Source organism: Myxine glutinosa, chromosome 10, assembly GCF_964187855.1.
Source record: "Myxine glutinosa chromosome 10, kmMyxGlut1.1, whole genome shotgun sequence".
NCBI lineage: Eukaryota > Metazoa > Chordata > Myxini > Myxiniformes > Myxinidae > Myxine > Myxine glutinosa.
The window spans coordinates 13,756,101-13,784,070 of NC_136270.1; the positions used below are offsets into that span (position 1 = coordinate 13,756,101).

The 27,970-nt window shown below is 43.9% G+C and overlaps 1 protein-coding gene across 1 annotated transcript in view; it reads left to right on the plus strand.

Annotated features, from left to right (window-relative positions):
• Positions 1-27,970, plus strand: part of LOC137416499 (striated muscle-specific serine/threonine-protein kinase) — a 248,988-nt gene that overhangs the window by 2,249 nt on the left and 218,769 nt on the right. Inside the window, exons 2-10 of the mRNA XM_078785165.1 lie at positions 11,670-11,750; positions 11,914-12,034; positions 14,909-16,776; positions 22,340-22,483; positions 22,721-22,903; positions 22,994-23,217; positions 23,378-23,466; positions 25,024-25,202; positions 26,104-26,370. Coding sequence (XP_078641291.1) covers positions 11,670-11,750; positions 11,914-12,034; positions 14,909-16,776; positions 22,340-22,483; positions 22,721-22,903; positions 22,994-23,217; positions 23,378-23,466; positions 25,024-25,202; positions 26,104-26,370 — 3,156 coding nt within the window. The remainder of the gene's footprint in view (positions 1-11,669; positions 11,751-11,913; positions 12,035-14,908; positions 16,777-22,339; positions 22,484-22,720; positions 22,904-22,993; positions 23,218-23,377; positions 23,467-25,023; positions 25,203-26,103; positions 26,371-27,970) is intronic.

Genomic DNA, 27,970 nt, shown 5'->3' on the forward strand with positions numbered 1-27,970 from the left:
TTTACCTATTTGTACCACGTGTTGCATACCCACGAACTCCGTCATACCTTGACAAAATGAGTACCAGCTGACTGGTAATAGGGGCACTGCATCAATGACAGCAATGATGCAACCAGCAGCCCCAGGATGCACACAAAATAATAATTTATATATCCACCTTGTGTTACTTTTTGAATGCCCCTTGCACCTCCTCATTGAGTGTCCGCACTCTCCCAATGCATCTAGATGAGTTTTTATGAGGTGGATATATATACATATATAAACAAATAAATGTCTTACATTTCCAATCAAGATGGTCTTACAGTTGATTTCTAGTTGTTGTACACATCAGGCTATTGGTGGGTGGTTGAGGCGGGATGATTGTGGAGGAGGGAGGACAGAAGGGGAGGGGCCTATAGGTATATGTACCTGATCCATTGCTCCTTGTGAATGAAACTGTTGCAGCTCTTATTGATTAGGCTGAGTCACAAAAATGTACCTGATTTGAAAAAAATATTTCAGGTAGAAATATCACACGTCGTGAATTAGGTAGCGTGCAGATAGAGCAGGTTTTCAACTTGTTTGTAGCAAATGTATTTTGACATTTCTACAACCATGACTGTGTTTGTTGGTTTGAACAGGACAACTGCACCTGCGGTACCAATTGGCCTCCAAGATCTCCTGACCCCTGCCTTTGGATTTTTTTTTTCTGTGTGGATTTGTTAAGGAAAGTATTTTCAAACGGAACCCAACGAACATTCCAGAACTCAAAGATACTGTAACGAGGGTTATTTCCAGCGTCTCAAGTGAAACATTTTCAGTCTGAAGTCACAAACGATTCCATACGTGTCCGTAAGACCGCAGAACTTAGTGGACGGCATTTCCAACATTTGATACGGGCAAAGAAAACTTCATGAGTTCCTTTATTGATCATATCAATTGTATTGTCTTGTATTAAACAATAGCAGGTTTATTAAATCGTTAAAATGAGGAATATTTTTGTGACTATAAATAATCCTGTATGACCAGAGTAGTAAAGTAGTAAAGTAAAGTGTAGTAAAGACGAGGTAAAGTGGTAAAGTAGTAAAGACGTGAGATTAGAATTACGTTTGGAAAAGCCGAGAACTCTTTTATTTCCTGTTACTGATTTTTATCACCACCATTTTCAAACTACCTGCTTCACATCAACAACTACAAGGGCATCAGGTAGAGAGCACACCTCCGCTAGGTTGAACAGTTTACGTTTTGTATCCCACTGATAGGCCGGATCTGGATCCAACATGAACCAATATCTATTTGTCTTGTTCTTGTCACCTACCTATAGCCTGGTGTTGGTTTAGTGGTTAGGGTGCTGGCTTGGGATCCTGGGTTCAAATCCCAGTTGATCGCTGCATTAACGCCAGGTGGGTTGACTCAGCCTATTCATCCTTCTGAGGCTGGCAAATTAAGTACCACCTCACCAGTAATTACCTGCGTGTCGCAAGAGGCAACCAACAGGGTTGGAGAACCAACAGGGTTGGAGAACCAACAGGGTTGGAGAACCAATAGGGTTGGAGAACCAATAGGGTTGGAGAACCAATAGGGTTGGAGAACCAACAGGGTTGGAGAACCAACAGGGTTGGAGAACCAACAGGGTTGGCAACAGGAAAGGAACCAACAGGGTTGGAGAACCAACAGGGTTGGAGAACCAATAGGGTTGGAGAACCAATAGGGTTGGAGAACCAATAGGGTTGGAGAACCAATAGGGTTGGAGAACCAACAGGGTTGGCAACAGGAAGGGCATCCGGCCATAAAACATTCCTTCAAAAAGGGGACGTGAAAAAGGCCAACCCCTGCTCTGTGGGGGAAAATGGCCTCCAGAGGTGGTTCTTCTTTCTTCTTGTCACCCGCCCAACTCATCCACAACTTTTTGACATATCCTGCTCTACTGTATACCTATGTTGGCCCGACCACTCAATGGTGAAGAACCAGTTTAGAAATTCAAGTATGTGGATCTGGATCTTCAACAAAATGTAATCAATTCGTCCTCGTCACATACCCAACTTGTCTACCAAATTTAATCTGAATCTGTCTATAACATTTTGAGTTATAGAAAGTTAATGTAGATTATAGAAATGTAGTTAATGTAGTTATAGAAAATGATAACTTTTAATGTTGTTGTCTTTTAATGATATCATAATAAAATGATAAGTTATAAAAAATATATAACTTTCTAAATGTAGTTATAGAAAGTTAATGTAGTTAATGTAGATTAACTACAAAGTTAATGTAGTTAATGTTGATGGAAGTTAATGTAGAAGGAAGTAGAGGACGGGGAAGACCGAGAAAGACTTGGCTAAAGATGGTGGAAGAAGAAATGCGGGCAAGGGGGTAAACAAGGGGAGATGCAGAAAATAGGGCAAAATGGAGAAGATTGTCATGGGGACCGCAAGGCTAACCCCCGCTCTAGCAGGGAAAATGGCCTTTAAGTGCATGTTGTTGTTGTTGTTGTTGTTGTCTATAACATTTTGAGACATCCTGCTCACAGACAGGCAGGAGTGAAAAGATAACCTCCATCCACCTTTGTTGGTGGAGGTAAGATTGGCCTGGGAAGCTTAAAACCAATCCAGGTCCTCATCCCTTCCCTCACCCCTGCTGTATGTCCCTCACCCCCTCCTCCATCTTTACTGTTCCTTTGTTTCCATGACATCCTGATACATTCTATGATCTAGCTCCTCCACAAGCCTCTACTTTGTGTGCAAAAAAAGCTCAATTGGTCATAGTTTGAGTCTCCATGTCCAATGCCGGTAGTCGTAATGTTTGCCAAACCCTTACAAAAACCTTAGGCACAACTTATAGTAAAATGAGGGCAAAGCTAATGCAATGTTGGGGTTATCCAGGGTGCACGGTGCAGTGTTGTGCCCTTTAAAGAGTTTCCTCTTTATAGGAAACATGACACGTTCCAGGTGGTTCATGTTTGCATGTGAACTTGCTTGTGCAAATTGTCCAAGTGTGGTCACCTTCCCCCTCTCCCTGCTTCTCCTCCTCGTCCCCCGCTTCCCGACCCCAAGTCCCACGTGCGACCCAAGCCGTGCTCGCGGTGCCCGCGGTGAGGTGTCTCGGTGTCGCAAATCGCGTCTGACTTAACCGCCGTGCACCTGTCCTACCCGTCAGGCACGGTGCCACGTGTGTCGGGCTCTATTTAAAGGTGGAAATGGCGTGCGCGCCCAGACCCCCGCCACGTTAAACTTCACGTGCTTGTGTACAGCATGCTTGGGATACTGACCACAACGTTTGCGGTTGCTTCCAAGTCCACGTGTATCGAGTGTGGCCGTCGAGAAACACTCCGAAACAAATTTGTGTTTCGCTTGAAACCATGCAACTGAACATTACTTTTATCATTATTCTTCAGCCAATAGGATTTATTTTATCATTATTCTTCAGCCAATAGGAAAACATTGAGCTTCAGGGAAATGATAAATATTATTTTGAATGCACATAATTGCAGCACTTCACTCTTCACTTTGAGCCTGGTGTTCTTTGTTTTTGCAAACTCAATCACGTGTTCACGAGTGCACAGGGCAGCTTCGGAATGAATCCATGTGCATAAATGATATACCATGATCGTTTCTGCCTGGAGAAGTAAATTTAGATTATTATTGGGGTTATTCTTTTTACTATTGGGGTTAAATTCGTTCAAAGCATCAAATTACCAACAGGATGTATTCCTCCATTTCTTTCGTACTGACAGTCTTCTTTTATACGAGTGTGGTTCACATTTTCACAGGTAATGTTAATAACATTTTATATACCTGTATACGTGATTGAAATTGTTTTGACGTTTTCAAAGAAAAGCTCATCTTCTTAATGATCTTCACTGTTGATGCAGCACGAGGCCCCTGGGAGCATCATTGCTGTGAAACATGGCTATGCAGCTGATGCAGTGCCCCTTGTAGGTTAGAGCAAGAATCTACGGAATTTGTTGATGGTGCAGATGATAACTTGCTTGCTCATCATGAAACACACTTGGTCACCAACTAATGCTAACGGAACTAATGTCCCAGCTTGAGGTTTTTCATTCGGGGACGATGCATTTTGTGATGCGATGCTCCCAAGCACCATTCCGACATGTTATAGCCAGGTTGAGATTCAAACCCAGACTAGACAGCTCAAAGGCAAGTGTACTTACCTCAACAGTGTCATCAGAAAGTATTCACACCCCTTGACTTTTTCACATTTGTTGTGTTACAGCCTGAATTTAATATAGATTAAATTGACATCTTTTGCCACTGATCTACAAACTAGATGGTATTCATAGAATACTTACCCTGCGAATGTACTTGCCGAAGTGTACAGTACCGTGTACAGTACTTGCCGATGTACACTACTTGCCGAATTATGACGTCATTATTACGGTACTGATGACATCATTAACATATCTTATTCCCCAAGGGGAGTGCTTGACATTGAGCCATATTTCAATTTTTTTCCATGGAGTGGTTTCGGAGATATAGAGGTGCAACTTTTTTCGATTTTTCCAAGATGGCACCTGTACCACGTGACCAATGACGTCATAATTATCATTAGAACAATTCTACAGGAGTTGTCGCTCATATTCTGAAAATTTCGTGTTCATCGGACTAACAGTTGCAGAGGAAATTAATTTTTTTCATACTGATCAGATCAAGTGTTGTACTTGTCGAATTATGACGTCATAATGGAGGCACCTATGACATCATCATTAACATATCTTATTCCTCATAGGGTGTACTTGACAATGAGCCACCTTTCAATTTTTCTCATTAGTGGTTTGGGAGATAGAGGTGTAACGTTTTTCCAAGATGGCGTTTGTACCACATGACCTATGACGTCATAATTATCAGCAAAAAAATCTACAGGCAGAGGCGCTCCTACGGTAAAAATTTCATGTCAATCGGACCAACGGTTGCCGAGAAAATGAATTTTTAAAATGCAGACACCGCACATGTACACACCCGATTGCTTAACCCCGCTTTTCGCTTCGCGAGCGCAGGGTAATAATGCCCCATAATGTCAAAGTGGATTTTTAAAAAGAAAATTTTAGAAAAGAATTTAAAATGTAATGCAGAAATATCGAATTTACATAAGTATTCAACCACCCAAGTCAATACTTACAGTGATTACAGCATCGAGTCTTCTAGGGTATGTCTGTATCAGCTTTGCACATCTGGGTTTGGGGAGTTTCTCCCATTCTTCCTTACAGATTTGTTCAAGCTCTATCAAGTTGGATGGGGAGTGTCGGTGAACAGCATATTCAAGTCTTTCCACAGATTCTCAATGGGATTCAAGTCTGGTCTTTGGCTGGGCCACTCAAGGACTTTCATGTTCTTATTCTGAAGCCATTCCAGTATTGATTTGGCTGTATGCTTGGGGTCATTGGCCTGTTGGAACGTACATCTTCACCGCAGTTTAAGGTCTCTTCCGCTCTGAAGCAGGTTTTCCTCAGTGATTTGCCTGTATTTGGCTCCATTCCAAGTTCCCTTTATCCTTACAAATCTCCCAGTCCCTGCCGCTGAAAAGCATGCCCATAGCATGATGCTGCCACCACCATGCTTGATGATAGGGATAGTGTTAGATGGGTGATTAGCTGTGCTCGGCTTCCGCCACACAAAGTGCTTTGCATTCAGGCCAAATAGTTCAATTTTCATCTCATCAAACCACATAATCTTTTGCCTCGTGCTCTCAGTCTTTCACGTGCTTTTTTGCAAACCCCAGGCATGTTGTCATGTGCTTTTTTCTTAGGAGTGGCTTTGGTCTGACCACTCTCCCATAAAGCCTAGATTTGTGAAGTGCTGCAGAGACTGTTGTCCTTCCAGCAGGTTCTCCCATCCTAGCTAAGGAACTCTGTAGTTCTGTCAGAGTGGTCATTGGGTTCTTGCTCACCTCCCTGACCAAGGTCCTTTTTGCCCGGTTGCCCAGTTTTGTCGGACGGCCAGCTCTAGGAAGAGTCTGGATAGTTACAATTGCTTTCTATTTCCTAATGATGGAGCTCACTGTGCTCTTGGGAACTTTCAACACTCTAGAAATTGTGTTACACCCTTTTAGGATGACAGTGGGGCGATGCACATGGATTAATTCCGATGTCTTTTGGGGAAGGGAGCGAGAACTCTTCTCGATGCCATCATTGGTAACCCTCTGTCATCCTTTGTCAGGAAGCAGAGGTCAGAATTTGTTGCGGTCTGCCAGCAACCCTCTTTTGTTAAACTCCCTAAATCCAGGCTCATTGCTCACCTCCACTCGTTTGTTCTTCTTTTCTCTTGCCCATGGAATCAGCTTCCCCAGTCGGTTCAAGTCCCATATAACTCCTCGACCCAGACAGGTTGCTAAGCAACCACGGACACCGGCTGAAACAACTAAGTCTGGTAGAGTACCTGCACCCAACTATCGCATCACCTTCCCAGTGATTTAGCTATCCCAGATGGGGAACCATGCTCTCGACTTCCCACCTTTATCTATTTATTACGTACGGCTCAACAAAACCGTAAGTGGGACATCAGCTAGATGAGCACAGTGAATCAATGGAGTACAACCTCCCATCTATTTATTACATGCTTCGTCTAACCAATGGTGGAAACAAACAATCGAGCAGGTTTGGAAAGTCTGTCGTGCATTAACAAAGCACATATTCACAGGCAGTATTCACAAGAAGCAGTGTCACAAAGAAAGGCTTAACTGTTAGCACGTAAAGAAGAACCACTTGCACATTCTTGTCTTATCTCCAAACACAAGACCGGCATGCCTCAGTCACTCCTGGGAAATTAGAGAGAAAGAGGTAGAGAGAGAAAAATCAGTTTGAGGCGTAGGGTAGGCCTCTCGCTCACCGGACATGAACCAACGGGCTTACGTTGGTCCCAAAGAGAAGGAAGGGCGAGGAGGGAGGAAGAGGAGAAAGGGGACAATGAGGTGCAATGTGCAGAGGTGCGGTGTTTGCAATGTAAGTGCTGGAGGAAAGTTTGATATGTGTCAATGTGGTAGCTATTTCGTGCGTCTCAGATATATGAATTAGAAAACAGGGATAGCAAGGAAAGATCATGTAAATCAGTATGTATGGCTGTTGCTTACGGGGAACGTGTGCTGCCTGGTGGCTCATGGGCCCAGCCTACTTGCCCTCACGAAGATTCACCTGGGCTCGTCCCGCAACGTTTCTTAGACCAAGGCTCGGTCAGTTCCTCAGATGCAAGGAGCTGCGATGCCTGGAATTCATCATCTTTTATGGCTCCTGGGTGAGGTGTGGCTTCTGGGAACAGCATCCCATGACCCGCACATGCCGCTTTCTCATTGGCGTGCATAGCCCATAGCTGCTCAGAGGTTCGATCTAGCAACCTTTGCCCAGCTGCCATGGTTCTGGCCATGTAGCTGTTTCTCTCGGCAGCACATCCCATTCCTTGTCTGTTTCTCTGCTTCCCTCAATGGCAGCGTTGGTGCTGTGTGGATTACGCATGTATGGTGCTGGAATGGCCTTGCAGGGTAACAATTGCGCCGCTGAGCTGGCTTTGAATGTGTGTGTAATGTAATGTGTGCATGTTGCTACGTGTGCATGGTTGCGCTGCAGGAAAGTGCTGGGAAGGAGAGGTTTAAGAGGGATGGGGAGAGGAATTAGAAGGGATGGGTTGATAAAAGAGAGGGATTTTAGAAAGGGGAGAATTACATAGGGGGGGTCGAACCTGCTATACACACAACGCATATCCTTGTCCACTGATATGAGGGGAAGGGTAACCTCACTAAACAGAATTAGTATGGAAATATCTACACTAGGGATCCCTTATGTGTTGAGTATGACACCCTGGGGTCTTTCCACAAATGCAACAATATTATGATCCTATCCAGAAAACATGTGAAGGAAGTTTTATAGATTAAACCTTATATCCGTATCAACATTTAAAATAAAAAATTAATAAATCCTCTCACACTATATTATATCTACCCCTCTCTGCACCCCAACCACCGCACAACTCGTAACATTAATTCTTTATTTTGTATGTGCGTGCTATAAAAATGTCCACTTTGATTCATAATATTTTATTCAATATTGATATATCTATTTTATCCCCCCTTCAACAATTATATTTCTTTATTGATGCGTTTGCTTAAAGGACCACCTTCGTGCGACGGCCTTGTCTTGTGGGTGTCAAATTCATCGAAGAAGTAGAAGGGTGTCCACAACAATTTGTGAATGTTGCCCTGGTTGATAATATACTCTGGATAGGTCAACACTTCATCAAAGGGTTGCTCTAGTTTAGGGTGTCCCAGTATTAGGGCAGAGGTTTGGAATTAGGCCAGGACATGCCATGGCAGAAATCTCACAGCCATAAAAAGTGCCATATGGTAAAGTTATCCCCAAGAGCTCCACCATCTGGTAGATTTCTACCCAGGAAAACAACCACATAGTGAATTTAGATTAAGTTTATGTTCTTATTACACTCTACAGAGAAAACTCTTGGTTTATCCTTCGTTTTTATTTAATGTTAACGTCTAAACAGCTTGTTATCTATCATGAAAAAGTTAACTATCATGAATGAAAAATACTGTCAGGCAATAGTTATAGGCCGTGGCACAACATGCGCCAAGTCTGATGTTGGCTTAACTGTTAAGGTGGCTGGCTTAAGATCTTAGGATCTTGGGTTGGAGTAAAATGGTGGTGATGTTGTGCCTTTCCCACAAAATGTTCCCATGGCAAAAACGACCGTACAAATAATTGGACGGCTTATCTCCATTTCTCTTTGCGAGTTACCGACTGGAATGCAGAAGGATATTATGAGTTTCCTCCATGGTTCCATTCTTCACCATATGGTAGAACTTCCTGCCAGAAAGCACACCATGGTGGAGAGGGGCCTACCATGTGAAACTGGCACACAATGAGCTAACTGTTGTGAAAGACAGCGGTGGGATTCTTAACGCCCACTAGCAAATGCTCCCAGATGGCACACTGTTTATCATCCCATTCAAAGGGTGGCACATAGTCGTTGACGTAATGCCCTGCTTGTGAAACACCAGGGTGACAGTTTATAGTCAGGTCTAGAATCCAACCTAGACTACACAGCTCAAAGGTGAGTGTGCTACCTCTGCGCTAACCTGCAAGCGTGTGCATTTCGATACTGCACAAATGCTTTCACTCCACCATTGAGCATGGTTCATGATCTGATCCACCATGTGCGTATTAGTATTCAGGTGAAGGTGGTCCCTCAAATATACTTGACGACAAATCCAACAGTACCTGACACCAAGATAACACCAAATTTTACAAAGCAACATGTTTAGTTCCTGTACGCTCAAATTACAACAGCAAACAGATATACCATTGCAGGATAATAAGGCTTGCAAGTGAGTGGAGTCATTTACCATAATGGTGGCATTAAAGAACCACAGTTTACGTATGTGGAAAACAAAATGAGATCCGTGCGTTGTCCAAGATGAAGCTTTCCAGTATTTCGACTTGATTACCGAATGTGGATGAACTGCTTTGCCGTGTTCATAAAAATCAAATTTGTGTGATGCAATATGTCCTTGATGCTTTACCATTATGGTTTATATAATTCATTCACTTTTTTCAACTTCAGTAATGCAATCTCCATTTTCATACCTTTACTTTGTACTTTCATCAGATCCCCTTGTTTTGGCTCACAGGCCCAGGCTTCATATCCCCTTGTTTTCACTCCCAGACCTCATATTCCCTTGTTTTGGCTCCCAGGTCCAGGTCTTATAACCCCTTGTTTTCACTCCCAGGCCTCATATCCCCTTGTTTTGGCTCCCAGGTCCAGGTCTTATAACCCCTTGTTCTCACTCCCAGGCCCAGGCCTCATATCCCCTTGTTTTGGGTAACAGGCCCAGGCCTCATATATCCCCTTGTTTTGGCTCACAGGCCCAGGCGTCATATCCCCTTGTTTTGGCTCACAAACCCAAGTCTTATAACCCCTTGTTTTGGGTAACAGGCCCAGGCCCCATATCCCCTTGTTTTGGCTCACAGGCCCAGGTCTTATAACCCCTTGTTTTCACTCCCACACCCAGGCCTCATATTCCCTTGTTTTGGCTCACAGGCCCAGGCCTCATATCCCCTTGTTTTCACTCCCAGGCCTCATATCCCCTTGTTTTGGCTCCCAGGTCCAGGTCTTATAACCCCTTGTTTTCACTCCCAGGCCCAGGCCTCATATCCGCTTGTTTTGGGTAACAGGCCCAGGCCTCATATATCCCCTTGTTTTGGCTCACAGGCCCAGGCGTCATATCCCCTTGTTTTGGCTCCCAGGTCCAGGTCTTATAACCCCTTGTTTTCACTCCCAGGCCTCATATACCCTTGTTTTGGCTCCCAGGTCCAGGTCTTATAACCCCTTGTTTTCACTCCCAGGCCCAGGCCTCATATCCGCTTGTTTTGGGTAACAGGCCCAGGCCTCATATATCCCCTTGTTTTGGCTCACAGGCCCAGGCATCATATCCCCTTGTTTTGGCTCACAAACCCAGGTCTTATAACCCCTTGTTTTGGGTAACAGGCCCAGGCCCCATATCCCCTTGTTTTGGCTCACAGGTCCAGGTCTTATAACCCCTTGTTTTCACTCCCAGGCCTTGGCCTCATATCCCCTTGTTTTTGGTAACAGGCCCAGGCCTCATATATCCCCTTGTTTTGGCTCACAGGCCCAGGCGTCATATCCCCTTGTTGTGGCTCCCAGGTCCAGGTCTTATAACCCCTTGTTTTCAATCCCAGGCCCAGGCCTCATATCCCCTAGTTTTGGGTAACAGGCCCAGGGCCTCATATATCCCCTTGTTTTGGCTCACAAACCCAGGCCTCATATCCCCTTGTTTTGGCTCACAGGCCCAGGCATCATATCCCCTTGTTTTGGGGAACAGGCCCAGGCCTCATATCCCCTTGTTTTGGCTCACAGGCCCAGGCCTCATCTCCCCTTGTTTTGGCTCACAAACCCAGGCCTCATATCCCCTTGTTTTGGGTAACAGGCCCAGGCCTCATATCCCCTTGTTTTGGCTCACAGGCCCAGGCATCATATCCCCTTGTTTTGGCTCACAAACCCAGGCCTCAAATCCCCTTGTTTTGGGGAACAGGCCCAGGCACCATATCCCCTTGTTTTGGCTCACAGGCCCAGGCCTCATATCCCCTTGTTTTGGCTCACAGGCCCAAGCCTCATATCCCCTTGTATTGGGTTACAGGCCCAGGCCTCATATCCCCTTGTTTTGGGTAACAGGCCCAGGCCTCATATCCCCTTGTTTTGTGTAACAGGCCCAGGCCTCATATACCCTTGTTTTGGCTCCCAGGTCCAGGTCTTATAACCCCTTGTTTTCACTCCCAGGCCCAGGCCTCATATCCCCTTGTTTTGGGTAACAGGCCCAGGCCTCATATCCCCTTGTTTTGTGTAACAGGCCCAGGCTTCATATCCCCTTGTTTTGGCTCACAGACCCAGGTCTGATAACCTCTTGTTTTCACTCCCAGGCCTCATATCCCCTTGTTTTGGCTCACCGGTACAGAGCTTATAACCCCTTGTTTTGGCTCACAGGTACAGAGCTTATAACCCCTTGTTTTCACTCCCAGGCCTTGGCCTCATATCCCCTTGTTTTTGGTAACAGGCCCAGGCCTCATATATCCCCTTGTTTTGGCTCACAGGCCCAGGCGTCATATCCCCTTGTTGTGGCTCCCAGGTCCAGGTCTTATAACCCCTTGTTTTGGCTCACAGGTCCAGGCCCACGGGATTCCAATCAAGACGCCTCGCCTAAACGCACCACTCGAACCCATGAGAAAGCCTCTGCATCGTCAGGTATTAGGACTAACCATTCAAGGGCAACACCAATGGCCTCCTGACCTATTGTTTTTGAGCTATGATAATTCCTTCATGGCTATTATGGCATAATGGCGACAGATGTGTACCTGAATGTGTTTGTGCTCACTGGTGCGTTTGCCTGTGCCATTATATCATGCAGTCGAGATGAACACGATGTCAAAATCGACCGAGGGACGTGAGCCGGTCGGATTGGAGAAGGCAGCGCGGAAGGGCAGCGGCAACCGCAACGCACCCCAAATCAGCATGGATAACGGCACGGCGTAGGATCCGCATTTCCACATCACGCACAGCACGGGCTCGCGTCACATTCCAAGCGTACTTTACGCACACCGCCTTCGCGAAGTGCATTCTGCGGCATTCTCAAGATCCGAGCTCACGGGAAGCTTTTACTGTAAGCGCTCTTTAATCCCACCCATTCCGCTGATCATTTTCTCTGACAACTCGCTTCCTTTTCTTCGGGATGAGAGGGCAGGGGAGGGAAGTATAATAAGAATGTGAAGCATCTTGTGTAAAATTCGGTGCTGTGGAAGAGCGCTCAGACGGCATAAGCTTGCCAACTTGGAACTATGTTTGTGTCTGTCCACCGTGTTGTTCTTTGTCGTGAAAATGTCTAAACGTGTCACAACTACGCGGCATCTTGGGTGGGACGCAGCCACAAAATAGATGTTTCATTCAAATTTAGTAATGACACTCAAAGTGAGACGTGTTCAAACTGTGATGTATGAGATCCCTTAGGAAGAACTTGAACACAAATGGAGGCCTTCAGGCTCAGCTCATCATAACTTGCGTTATGATTGCCAACCTATTGTTGATTGTCTGCGCTCTATCCTTTTTACATGCTGAATGTCAAGCAAGGACGATTTTTCATATGACGCCGTTTTTGCGGTACCCGGGTCAATCACGTTAGGCGGGAGTCCAAACCTGAAAATGCTGGAGACCAAAGCTGAAATTGGAAAAACAATATAGCCTATTTTACTCCAGGGGGTCCCAGGATTACCCACCCAAAATTTCGTTGTGATCGGGCAGCCGTTTTTGCGGTACCTGGGAACGGACAGACGGACAGACGGACGGACGGATGGACATTTGGTGAATTATAGTAAGATGACTCGGCCGGGGTTCAAACCACCGATCCTCTCAGACTCAGCGCAGACACTCTAAGCATTACACCACCGAGTTTGGTAAGGTAGGGAAGGATCCACTGCGGGGTATGTCGACGTTTGACAGGGGGAGCGGCAGGGGTAGATGGTCAAAACCTTTGCCACCTTGTATTGCATCATCTGCATGAGGAACGTTCAAGGTTCACATGGACTTTTTATTGCTACAAACGTGCAAAAAATAGTAGTTCAGTGTTGTAATTTTGTGCAATCAGATTGTCTGATTGTCTACCCAAAGGAGGTTGTACTTGAAATGGCATCAACAATGGTCAAAGGTTTCTTGGCAAAACAAAGATGGCGGCTAAAATCCTTGGAAACAGGAGTTGTATATCATTAAGTTTCATGTGAAAAGGAACATCAAACCAGGTTGATTTCACAGGAGACTGTCTGCACAATTTGCAGGTGCATATGTCTTTGGCGTAGTTGGGCATTTAAATTTTTCAGTGAGTTCAAGTTAGGCCATGAATTGGGGAGTCATCTTGAATATTCTCACGTGCAACCAACGTTTGCCAACACTCAGGCAAATGTTTTGAACAGATCGTTTTTTGAGTTGGATTACATGAAGATTCATTGGATGTACGTGTTGAATACTTGTGCGAAAATGGTCATTCATTCCCACTTGGAATTCATTCAGGCCAGCCGTATAAGTAAGGTGGGAACTGAAGAATTTCTGCTTTAATCGTACTTCATGTTTTTGTGTTATTCCTGCTTTCCTCCTTGTGTATCTCCATCCCTTCCGTAAATCTTCGAAGACTGTAAACTTGCTGCCCTTTGCCATTTAGCTTCTCCTTGAGCCTAGACCATTGTATAAAATAAAAAGGAAACTCATGTTGCCATTTCAGTTGAGCTCCTAGAAAGCTACCAGGAAAAGGGAATTGATCTATTGACAAACACTGTGAAATGTTATGAGGCCTAGATCCATCAATTCAAACCAAATTGAACCAGAGTAAAGCGGAAATATTCTTCGTCCTCTCTTAAGAAAACGTTGTATGTTCAGCCGTCGACCATAAAGCTTATAGCAATCGTGTTTCGGGGCACTAACGGTTCAATGCGTGGAATTTCTTCAACATGGCAAAGCCATCAACGCAAAGAACTACAGTTCAGTGATGATTTGTTACACAGCGAAAAGAGACAAACAATATGAAGACGATGGCCAACTATGTATGAGAGCATGACTTTGCTGCATGGTACTGCTCATCCTCACCTGGCAAAACTATTACAATAGCGGAGATGAGTCGTAAAGTTCTATAACTGCTGCTTATACAGTCCAGGGTTGGCCCCTTTGGATTAAAAAACAACAACTTCTTGGACCATTATAAGAATACAAACAATGAAGATGTCAAGCACGTCCTGAAATGGCTGTGCGCTGGTCCCCATTATTTCAGAGCATTTGCTGTGAACGTGCAACCCCATCGATAGGGTCATTTTGATTGTGCGTCAGGGGAACATTTTGAGAAATAAGTGAAGTTTAATCAACCCCCCCTTTTTTTATTTATTTTATAAGATTTAAAAGTCCACATCAATCTTGAACTACCCTTATACATGGATTGCACTTTGCTTTTGTCACATGCAAGTACTCCATTAGAGCCCTACATTTGAGAAGAAACAGCATTTGTCATTGAAAAATAATGAAAACTTCCACTGATTATATTTTATTTGATACAAAAACCGTGCCCAAAACAAATTTCCGTTTGGCCGTTTGATCTGTTGACAGGGTTAATATGGCTGTTATACTCGACCAAAAGTTAACTTTTGAAAAACTATCCTTGGATATGTTAATTCCACTTGCTTGCAGAAGCAGTTCAACTACGCTTCTGAAGGACGGCACCACACTTCACTTCTCCGTGACACAGCGTTTTCCACCCGACACCATACATTTAGCCAATAGTGTCATTTGTCATATCTTCACACTGCCTGGTAATCACATCCACTCTTGGTTAATGATGTAGCCATGTTTAATTTGCCCTCTGTGTTTTTCAGACCAGACTCCTTGATTTCTCCAGTTCAAGTTGGCAGCGGCGTGAGCGATGAATCTGCTGCTGCTTCCCCTGAGAATCCCAGCATTATTGTTGCTGCCGTGCGGCCAAAAGCCTCTGTGAAAGCGCAACGAGTGGTGCACAAACCACCCAGGTCTCCTGTCAAAGGGCTGCTCTCTGCAGAGAAGGAAGAAGATGAGGAACCACTGGGAGCTTCTAAACTGGACAATTTGGGTCATTCTCCATTACAGGAGAAGCTGAAAATTCCTGAATGGCAACGATCTACACTCTCTTCGACTTTTAAGGAAAGATGCAAAATGTTTGAACGCAAGATTCAACAGACCACTCGGGAGCAGAAGGAAAGTTGTCAGAAACCAAAGAAATCTCCACCTACTCTTACTATACGGAATCGCAGCAATTCCCTTGACAAGCTCTCTGCCCTCAAGATTAAGCAGGAAGATGAACAAGCACAAGCGAGTGGAACAAGAAAACAAGATCGTCTTGCTTCATTCAGGGGCAAAGTAAAATCAGCTTCTTTGGAGGAAAAAATTGAAAAGTTTGATTTTGATGTTCAAGAAACTCACCAAAAAGCTTCTGATGAACCCAATCAAAAGGACACTTTGGCACCGGAGGTTCAACCAAATGAAAAAAGAGATTTGCGATCTAAGAGCCCTATAAAAATGTCCAAAACACTTTCCAACAATCAGGCAGTTACGGAAAATGATGACAATGTTACAGATCGCTGCTCAGACAATCTCCCGGAAATGGCACATCCGACCAGGTCCTTCACGCCGACAACAAAGTCTGACTCTCAGTATTGTCTCTCTCCAAACATCCCTGCTGAACAAAAGCCAACTGATGGTGTAGCTTTGCCATGCAGGCCTCCTTCTGAGGAACCCAGTTCCACCCTGGTGGAGTCTGGCATGGAGGTAACATCGAAGGAGATGCAGCGCAAACATGATGAAAAGAAGATGGAATCTACAGCAAGGAGGAAAAACAAATCTTTGGAAGTAAAAGCTTTGCCAAGAGGCAAACGTAATATCATGGAAAGCAATGTGGGTCCCTTGAAAACAGCACAAAAAAGCACAAACCAAACAGACATCAAGCGGAGTTTGGTCGAAACACCTAAGCTCATATGTGAAGAACCTGCAGTGGAAGATGAATCAGACACATCAAAGTTACAAGCGCATAAAGAAGAAGAAAGCCAGCAATGGGCAACTCATCATCCTGATGTACAGGTATCGAGTGAAGTTGATGCCCCTCATATAAGCAAAAGCATTGAGCCAAATGATTTGTACCAACCGGTTAGAAAGAAATGTATGATGGATCCTGCTTTCAGAACTTCAAGCGCAATGGCAAATAAATCTGAAGCATCAGCCAAAGTTTCAATTGAAACAGATTTGGAGGCAATGGACGTAGACAACTCTTCTGCTCCACAAGATTGTTTCGCAAAGATGGAAGTCGAGTCGACTGAAATGAATAGTCTGCGAGCGTTGGACCAGGAAACCGGAGACCAGGGAATAGATGTAGAACAGCCCCAATTGAAGAAATGTTCTGTTGATATCACAAAACACCGTGAATTAGCACAAAAATCAGTCACAAAAAAGGATGATGGAGATACTACTAAAAAAACTATCAGTGACCTGGAAGTGCAGAGAAAGTCAGGTAAGAGCAGTGAAGCTGCAGAAGACCATAAGATTATGCTGAAACCAGATGGCATAGAAGGCCCCGAGGCCTTTGAGGCCTCAAAAGAGTCCTACAAGAGGTCCTCTGTAAAGCAACGGTGCAAGGAGAGAAAGCGGCGTAAGACAACGGTGCTGGCAACAGGAAGTGATGTGTCTCGAAATGAAAAGGAGGATGAATTAGGGGAAGGTAAGGATTTGCTTTGAGTGCTTTTAGTGACCAGGACATTACATTTGTTGTCTTTCATTGATCTGCTTTCAGGCATCGGTGTTATGAGTGGATTGATGTTTAAAGCAATGGTGCAAAGGAAAGTGAAGTGATTAATTGGATAGGTAGTTGTAGATGGATGTTATTGAATAGTACAGATGGCTGGGACGAGTGGGTATGTGGAAGTACTGGTATATTTGTTGAGGTATTTGTTTTTATTTTCTGAGTGACTTTCTGGATTTGCCTTCATTGCTCTGTTTATATCATGCAATATGGATCTAGCTGTGCTGGAGTGGTGGTGGTCTTTTTGTCCCCCATCCCACCGCGGAGCGAAAGGGGGACTATGGCTTTCCCCTTTGTCCATGTGTCCGTCCGTCCATCTGTCCGTCCGTGGGAGCGTGCGGGCGTGCGTGCGTGCGTGTGTGCGTGCGTACGTGCATGCGTGCGTAAGCGAAGGACCGCATTCGAATTTGGTGTGTGCGTGCAACCCACGTCAAAATCCAAGATGGCCGCCACCATGTATGTCTGACGCCATGTATGTCTGAACCTTGTGAGCGGAATATCTTGAAAAATAAGCGAAGTACCAACTTCTAATCTGGTGTGTGGGTGTATCTAGGCAGAAGGAAGAACCCTATTGAAAATTGGGTCGTCACGTCAAACTCCAAGATGGCTGCCGCCATGTATGTCTGAACCTTGTGAGCGGAATATCTTGAAAAATCAGCGGAGTACCAACTTCTAATCTGGTGTGTGCGTGTATCTAGGCATAAGGAAGAATGCTATTGAAAATTGGGTCGCCACATCAAAATCCAAGATGGCCGCCAATATATATATGTCTGAACCTTGTGAGCGAAATATCTTGAAAAATAAACGAACTACTAACTTCTAATCTGGTGTGTGGTTGTATCTATGCATAAGGGAGAACGCTATTGAAAATTGGGTCACCACGTCAAAATCCAAGATGGCCGCCTTGCTTCTTCTACTTTGTCAACTCGCATCACTTCACCGACGGGGGACCTAGGCGTAACGCTTGTCCTACATGAGTTGCCATTACTGCATTTCTAACCTTGCTGGCTTGGGTCCATCCAGAATAGAAGCAGAGTTTAAAATTTGCTTCACAAATGATGAAGATTTCCACATAACACATGGAGTACACACATTGGACAGGAATACAGGAGTGGTGGTTGTATCCTTGTATAAGAATTGATGTACTTTTACCCGAGTCACAAGGACAACAGTTGAACCTGGGAATCCAGCATCATGACTCGTGATCGGTTCAGAGCACCATACAGGTCTATCTTTTTAACAATACATGAGAAACCTTGTTGTCCAGGCGGTTATTATTTAATAGGACCTCCCCGTGCTTTATTCACAGCCATGCCCTTACTTCAACATGTGTTAACATTTTTACCCTGGGCGTGCGAGACAAAAAGCGGGGTTAAGCCATTGGGTCGCTTTGTCTGTCTGTCTACAGACATCAGTCTATGATTGAGGAACTACTTTATTCCAATTGAATTTTATAGTTGAAGAATGTGAAACACGTATCGGAACATGAATCTGAACATGAACCTGCTGTTTAGCAGCTATGAATTTTACCATTGGCTCTGAATTTGGCAAATTGTACCGAATCTTGTCCCAATCATGCATGCACAGAAAGGAGAATTTTTTTATGAACTCTAATTACCCTCGCATGAGGAGGGGGTATTGCATTTGAGTCTGTTTGTTACTTTGTAAAAAAAAAATACAAAATTTGCAAGTATGTTGATCACTCCGGTTTGTGTGTGTGTGTGTGTGTGTGTGTTTGTTTGTGTGTGTGTGTTTGTGTGTTTGTTTGTCCGCTCACTTATACTTGCCTACAGGTCACAATTTTAAACCGATCTTCACGAAACTTCACCAAATGGTAGAGTTCGTGGTGTGACAAAATCCTATATATTTTTGACGTCAAAAGGTCAAAAGGTCAACATAGGCGAAAGGTCAACCACCTTTTTTCAAATTTCTAAAATCCTCAATTTTAATCCGATTGACTTGAAATCTGAATAGGATTTACATATAAGCTAACTGAATTCAACCACCAACTATTTTTGAGATCAACATAGACAAAAGGGTCAACATAGGCCAAAGGTCAACCACTTTTTTCAAATCTCTAAAATCCTCAATTTTGATCTGATTGACTTGAAATTTGAAAACGATTTTCATATCAGGTCACTGAATTCAACCACTGATGCTTTTTGAGGTCAAAATGATGCTCTACTGTATGCCATCTACTTTGTTCTGTTTTTTCAAGTGTTGCTCTTTGAGTGATTTTTCAATTGTCTGTTTGTCTGTCTGTTTGTCTGTCTGTCCGCACAGAATAAATATGATTTTCTCTGCAACCGTTGGTCCGATTGACAGGAAATTCTCACCATAGGTGCAACTCCACCTCGAGAATTTTTAAATGATAATTATGACGTCATAGGTCACGTGGTCCGGCCGCCATCTTGGATAACCGAAAGCATTTGCACCTCTATATCTCTGAAAGTGCTGCATCGAAAAATTGAGACATGGCTCATTGTACAGAACTCTCCATGGGGAATACAATATGTTAATGATGATGTCATAGTTGCCTCCATTATGACGTCATAATTCTACAAGTACAAAACTTCATCCTATGAAGATGAAATTTCTTGAGCGTTATGTAGGCGTAAATTGGTGGAGAAAAAATATATAATGACGTCATCGGTCACGTGGTTCGGCCGCCATCTTGGAAAAACCGAAAACATTTCCAGCTCTATATCTCTGAAAGCGCTGAATAAAAAAAATTGAGACATGGCTCATTGTAAAGAACTCTCCATGGGGAATAAAATATGTTAATGATGATGTCATAGTTGCCTCCATTATGACGTCAAAATTTTCTACAAGTACAAAACTTCATCCTATGAAGATGAAATTTCTTGAGCATAATCTAGGAATAAATTAGTGGAGGAAAAAAATTATGATGACGTCATCGGTCACGTGGTTCGGCCGCCATATTTGTTGTAACACAAAAGCCTAAAAAACCACTGAAAATACATCCTGGCGAGGGTTTGCAATCTCTGATTGCTCTTTCTTGTTTGTTAATGGAGATGGGATTCTCCACCATTCCTCACACAGCATGCACATCTCATAATTACTCGTATTTTACATTTTGTGTTCTTTGGTGTCACGCATGTAATTGGCATTCCAACACATCACTCAGCCCTCTCGTCAGACGTTTCTATTCCTGGACGAATTGCTCCACAAACACTGTTTCCTTATTGGTGTGAGGATGGAGGATACCTGCTAGATGTACCAGATCATCTGTTGACCACCCACTTATGAAAGGCTTTTGTGATTCTGCTCCATTGTGGTAATCCATGCTGGTATTCACGGATTGAATAACTGTTGTTTCATTGATTGTCTGACATCCCTCTGACTTCTTCAATGTTTTTTTCACATCATGGAGGTTTCATGTTTTCTCCATCTAACAGTTTGTCTCAGGAGTGTTGTTTCCTCTTGGTGAGTGTTTTTTTTTTTCATAATTTGCCTGATCGATGGTCATGATTGGTGTTATCTGTCGTCTTACACTTCATGATGACCTCCATGATTGATTTGAAGATGCCTAGGTCTGTTTAATTCAACCGTTCATTTGGAGCACTGGACTCTAACGATCAATGTCATCTGAGTTGGGCACAAGAGCTGATTTAAGAAAAAGAAGAAGAATTCATCCTGATTGATTTGTTCACTCTCTGACAACAAATTGTCATTACTTTGTCATAGAACTCTGTTAACATCTTACGCTGGGACATAGAGCATTTTGAAACTGAGCAATGAGTCCTTTCCATAAGCCTGGTGTTGGTTTAACGGTTAGGGTGGCTGGCTTGGGATCCTGGTCCTGAGTTCGAAATCCTGGACAGGTTGAATTAATCAACACCAGGTGGGTTGATTCAGCCTGTCATCCTTCCGACTCGGCGAAATGAGTACCAGTGGATTGGTAATAGGGGCACTGCATCAGTGGCACAACCGCACCCTCAGCCAATGATGCTACCTGCAGTCCTTAGCTGGATATGGAGGAAGAAGAAGAAGAGTCCTGTCCCTAAAGTTGCTGCTGCATTTTTAAATTTTAGTTATACCGTTAGGTAAAGGTAATTCTTACAACTGAAGATCACTGAGGAACCCCTAGCACGTCCGTCCACCCATGCACCAATTTACACCGAAAACCAAATTTATCCACACCACACATACCCACCCATACATGCATATACCTACCAACACATATACAGTACCCCTGAATTCCAATGACCATTGTTCTCTGATAATCTGGTGAGATCCCGCACTCAATGCAAATATATATTTGTTTGCAGGTTTTCTAAGCCTTTTATAATGGGCGTGTTTACCGTCAATGATTAATTGGAATTGTCATCGATTTCCTTTCAAACTGCCAGTTACAATAATCACTTGAGATTGTTGGCGATCAAGTTTTAATCACCATGCATACGTTAACTCGATGTGCATAATCATTGTACAATGAGCAGTACCAAATATAGAAATTCAAATAAGTGATCACTACCTCGACATTTCACACCTGTGAAACCAAACTCGTTCTATATCGATCATGTCATGTGTGTGCACACATATGTTGACAGGGTAGTTATGGGGTCGCATGCTTGCCTTTGAGTTGTCTCGTCCGTGTTGATTCTCCGTGGAACAGGATCTGACTTTAAATGGTCATATTGATACTTTGCATGCAGGTGTTGCATCTCAGGTATGCCATCCGTTCAGAGGTGTGAAGCTGGCTGTCTTATCTGCGTGAGAATATGGCAAGCATGTGGCTGATCAAGGATGTTGAAAATGCAAATAAGCAGAAGGGTCCATAATTGATTTATTTTAAACATATGGCCATCATCAAATTATAAAGTGATTATTTTATGTCTCTGGCTATAATAATATTGAACCTGGTGTTGGCTTAGCGGTTAGGGTGCCGGCTTGGGATCCTAGGATCCTGGGTTCGTAATCCCGGTCGATCGCTGAATTAACGCCAGGTGGGTTGACTCAGCCTGTCATCCTTCCGAGGTCGGCGAATTGAGTACCAGTTCACTGGTAGTTCCCTGTGCGTCGCAAGAGGCGACCAACAGGGTTGGCGGCAGGAAGGGCATCTGGCCATAAAACATTCCTTCAAAAAGGGGACCACGGTGCCCGAAAAAGGCCAACGCCTGCTCTGCGGGGAAAAATGGCCTCGAAAGGAGGTTCTTCTTCTTGTGGCTATAATATTGTTCGGCGAGAAACATTGAAATTAAAGTATAATTTTTCTGAAAAGAGGAGGTGAGGAGGAGGAAAGAGGGTGAGGGCAGTTCTGGACCACTGCAACTGTCCTCCCCCTCACTACCCTTCTCATTCTGCTTTAAGTGATTGATTCTGAGAAGTGGTTGGGTAGTTTGAATCCTTCACCCATCATTGTTCCGAAGGAGTGAACTAACAAATTCTGTGCCCAGAAACCATCTGATGAGTGTTTACAAACAGCTGAACACAGTACTTGTACCCCTGTGTTGCGTAGAGGAATCTGACGAATCCAGCACATCGGGGGAGGATGACATGCTCACACCACCTGTGTTCCAACAACCATTGGAGGACATCGTGGTGAATCCTGGATCACCCGCCACCTTTGTCTGCATCATCTCGGGCAACCCTGCACCAGATGGTACTCACCTTTGAATTTCAGGCCATTTCTGGGACGGCACCCATGTTTTTCATATGGTAATACCTCATTATCCACCAATATGACTCGTATGGTAATACCTTCGAAGCAACATTGACAATCCATGTTTTTAATAGGGCAATACGTCATTATAGGTGAATATACTGTACCTCATTGGTGATAGTGTGGCCATCACCTTTTTTGATAAAATCTTGTTCAACTTCATCCCATGGCTCGCAGTACATTGGAAGAAAGACAAGATGGCTGTCGAATCGAGTGGGTCGTGCTTGCTCGGCAGCGAAGGTGGAAGGCACTGGCTGTCCGTTCCTGTGGCCGCGACATCCGATGGCGGCATTTATTCCGTCACGACGAGCAACGAGGTTGGAGTGACCGGATGCAGCGCGATGCTTACCATCTGTCCTGGTGAGAACGGACGAGCAGAGAATACAAGACGTACAAGATAATCGCCATGTTGAGACTTTTCCTCATTTATGTGACATTGTTTTCCTCCAGGTGAAAATAGTGATTATATGGAAGTCAGCTCTAATGAGAAGAACGTGTGCCCCGTGGAGAAGGAAGAAGCGAATGCTGTGAATGAAGGAAATGTCAGTCCCGTGAAGGATAAACCGACAATCTCTTCCTCAGAAGCAGCCACGGTCGTTCCAGTCCAGGATCCGATGACTACAGAACAACCTGCCGCCCCTATCGGTGAAAGTGGTCATCCACCAATCTTTAAGGTAATGATCGATGCACACCCACGATGTTGATGCAGCATCTTGACCATCTTGTGAACATTTCTGGCCAACTGTTTGCTATTCGCAATAAACCTCCACTGCAGCCTCGCATTCGACATCGAGACGGGTAATTCCTACTTGACATTCTCTTTGCCTTTTGCAGGATTCCATGGAGGACCAGGTGGTTCTTCGTGGAGATAACGCCCTCTTTCGTGTCACCATTGTCGGGGAGCCAAAGCCAGTCGTGATTTGGTAATGGAGGCTTTCTTGCAATATAATAGTGGCTTATACACAATATAATAGTGGCTTATACACAATATAATAGTGGCTAATTCATTAGATGATCTTTAGTGCTTTTTCCAGCATCCGATAACCCCACGGGATGGCCTCTCGCTGCTTCTATAATGTCAATGGTCACCGAGATGAAAGGATAGATGGCTTTCTGTTCAGAACAGCTGTGACTTGCACTTGACATCCGTTTTGCATGGGCAATGAAGCTTATAACCAAAGAGCAGAAGTGTTTTCCACTGCAGTGCATGATGGGTAATTTGCCAAATTTTACTCTCGCCAGAGAAGAGGTTATTACCTTCGCAAAAGCGGAAGGTTATGTTTTGATCGCTGTGTATTTATTTGTATGTCTGTGTGTGTGTGTGTATGTTATTCGCATAACTCAAAAAGTATTCAACCGAATTGCATGAAATTTGGTGGGATGATTGGTTATTATACGGGACACATTTGATTAGATTTTGGGAGCAATCGGGTCAAAGGTCAAGGTCAAGGTCACGAAAAGGTCAAAATCGTATTTTTGTTGTTCTGTTCCCTACACTCCCATGCCAAGTACAGAACAGTAGCTGCGGCGAAGGTATGCGCTCTACCGAGTGCCCGTTCTAGTTGCCTTTGAGTCCGTTTGTTTGTCTGTTTGTCTTTGTTTGTCTGCACAGAATAAATATGATTTTCTCTGAAACCGTTGGTCCAATCGACAGGAAATTTTCACCATAGGTGCAACTCCACCTGGAGAATTTTTTTAACGATAATTATGACGTCATCGGTCACGTGGTTCGGCCGCCATCTTGGAAAAATCGAAAAACTTTGCACCTCTATATCTCGGAAAGCACTGAATAGAAAAAAATGAGACATGGTTCATTGTAAAGAACGCTCCATGTGGAGGAATAAAATATGTTAATGATGATGTTATAGGTGCCTCCATTATGACGGCATAATTCGACAAGTACAAAACATCATCCAATCAAGATGAAATTTCTTGAGCGTCATGTCGGCATAAACTGGTGGAGAAAAAAAAAATGATGACGTCATCGGTCACGTGATTCGGCCTCCATCTTGGAAAAACCGAAAAACTTTGCACCTCTATATCTCCGAAAGCGCTGAATAGAAAAAATTCAGACGGCTCATTGTAAAGAACTCTCCATGGGGAATAAAATAGGTTAATGATGTCATAGGTGCCTCCATTATGACGTCATAATTCGACAAGTACAAAACTTCATCCGATCAAGATGAAATTTCTTGAGCGTCATGTCGGCATAAACTGGTGGAGAAAAAAAAGAATGATGACGTCATCGGTCACGTGGTTCGGCCGCCATATTTGTTTTAACACAAAAGCCTTAAAAAACACTGAAAATACATCCTGGCGAGGGTTTGCAATCTCTGATTGCTCTTTTTCTTGTGTTAGCATGGATTTAAGTTCTTTACAAGGTTCACACAAGCATGTGTAAACCAGGCTCATGGATTATTCTAAAGTTCCAGATCACCAATTGAGTGAATGCATCTTCAAGCAATCTATTACTCTGTCAGGCGGAGAAACGAGGAGTTGGTCTTGGAGGATGAGCGACATCAGGCAGGCTTGGGGGCGGAGGACTCGGTGGCCTGGCTGATCGTATTGGCGGTGGAAGCCGAAGACGATGGCGTTTACGGCTGCACAGCGAGTAACCGCCATGGCACGCAGGAAGCGCACGCTTGCCTAGAGGTCAAAGGTAAGCTTATAACATCCCACGATGCCTGCTTGGCCCGTTTAAACCCCACAGCCGAATTGATTTTCCATTAATGCACTCAAAGGTCGGGAAGGCATGCTGGCATCGCAGGCTTTTATCCGAGTAAGGACTGAGATGCAACACCGTTGCTTCGGCCCGGCATGCTTCTCGACATTTCGGCAATGAAGCAAAAAGAGCCATTTTTCCACATGGTTCCTTTTTTGGAAGCAGGCTACGGAAAGAGCTTCCTGTGAATGTTTTACACGTTATTTTTAATGCGTGGTAATGTTTACTGGCATCCCCCTCCAAATGGAATTTTTCATGGTGGAGCAGATGGTATTTGTTAAATTGTTTCATTTCTGTTTGAGTAAGAGCGAGCTGCGCAATGTCTTCGTGTTGCTACGGTCTTTTGGATGAATAGCTTTGAAATTTCAGAAATTGATGGATATCGGTCTAATATCAGGAATCGCTTGGGCCTCCATGGCTTCTTTACCTTTGTAGCTCAGGATGGGGCCTTTGTATTCCACTCATTACCAACTGCAACTGTGATAGTCTTTCTGCAAGGCCCCACCTGATGTCCTTCAATAGACATTGTAGTTGGAGCGATGGAGGCTAAACATGTTTATCAAGGAGAGAAGGATGCTGCTACTGCTCTGAAATAATTACATAAAATTAACAACTTTTGCTTTTACCTGTCTATTTTAACCCGACACCTTCCTTATTAGTCCGTAATTCTGAATCGTCATTTTAGCTTCAATTAGCTTCGTCTGAAGCATCTTACCTATCATGAGATTCCTTCATGTACATTATCATCTCCATAAATGTTGTCCATATTTCAATATCCCACCACACAACCACACAAGCCGCCTCCTCTACCCCTCCGCCCCCGACTATCATTCTCAAGTACCATCCAGACCGGATAAGGCAGACCTCGCATTTGCGGAGCCGCTGCGGCCTGTCATAGTACAGGCCGGCCAATCGGCACGGCTGGAGTGCGTGGCGATCACCCCACCCGATGCTGAGCTGGACTGGTTGAGGGATTGGCGTCTGCTGCAGCCTGCTTTGCTGAGCTGCAAAATGCACTTTGACGGGCGCCGCTGTGTCCTCGATCTGGCCTCTCTTCACGAGGATGACAGTGGCATCTACGCCTGCAAACTGAGCACCGCCCACGGTAAGCTGTCACCAGGCCTCAATATAAATATTAAGTGAGTTTCTTCTTCTTCACCTATTAATCTACATTTTATTTATCTTATTATTGTTATTATTGATCCTCTTTAGTTCGCCTCCTCTTCTTCTTCATCTATATTATTTTTTGTAAATGACTACATTGTACGTCAAGGGTTTTTTTGAAAAAGATTTCTTTATACTTATGGGTTTTCAGGCTCATGGAATAGCAGAGTGACAGAGGAGGATGTATCAGCAGACAAAATAGTGCAACGAGAATACAGTGGGACAACAACCCACAACACTGCGAGAAGAGCAATTGTATGAGAATGATGGGAACAGGGAGTCAGCAGCCAGCAGGTGTAATAAAGCTTAGTAGTGGAAATGGGAGAGACCTTGGAGGTGACTGAGGGCAGCATATTTGGAATCTGTCGGGAAGAGCTCGAGACAACAAACTCGGGAAGACAGTTTCACGGGCGAAGAAAAAGGGATTTAAAATATTGGAGGTGAATGTTGTTTGACACAGAGAGGAGAGCAAGGAAAGTCTTATCAAGAAAAAAAGGAAAGAAATCAAACTTAAGTGTGAGGTTTTAGGGGATTGTGGGCTGTTAACCCTCGCTCTGGCCTTTTAGGGGAAGCCAAATTATTTTCATGTTTTTTTATTTTCAGATCATCGATGGCCAGAGATGTCTAGTACTATGGTGAATCTACTGTGCTATTGTGCTCACCATCTATTGTTTTTACATTTTCTGTAGACCTTGTCCACCCACACCCCCCACCCCATTTTTAAACCCCTGATGCCTCCTTCGTGGCCTGTTTTGGGGTTATGGAGGCCAAAGTGTTGGTTATATTTATTTTCTTTATATCACTGATAATTTGTCGTTATCTATCCTCCCAACAACAGTTTGTCTGTTGCAGCAACCTGCTTGCTAATGCTCGGTTCCCAGATGTGATTTACATTCCTACCAACACTTATTCAACATAGAATATTTATTTATTTATTTTACAAACTACCACCCACGTGATGTAATGGATGTAGAAAAATTAGGAATTTTAATTTGCTTTCTATATCCGCCTGTCCCCTTGTCATAAAATATGTGGTCAATTTACTTTTATTCTTTTTAAGATCGAGGCTCATGGAAGAGTGAGGTGACAGAAGGGGGGGGGGGGGGGGGGAATGACATCAAACGGACAATGCAGCAACAGTTGGACACAATAAGCAAAGGAATGGACAAACATGGGGAAAAAAGAGAGATAGAGAGAAACGGAAACACATGAACATGCAGGAAAGTGGGTTGGGCTAGGTTAGGTTAATGGGGTAGCAAAGATCATGAGTATGGAACTGGGGATCACATGAGATGATCGTGCACTGTCTGTTTGAAACCCTTGAAAATCCTATGACCTATTATTTTTTCTGTTTTTTTTCCTCCTTTTTTCTTACATTTTTTAAAATTATGACATGAAAGGAATGTTAATTTTAGTTGCATTAGCCAGTTTTGTCCTCCAGGATGGTCCAGAGGATTGGACGTTAAGCTGGGTCTTATGTCGGCTTGCATTGGCTAGTGGATGTTAAAGATCTTACCGTGTCTTTCCTGAAGAGTAGGCAA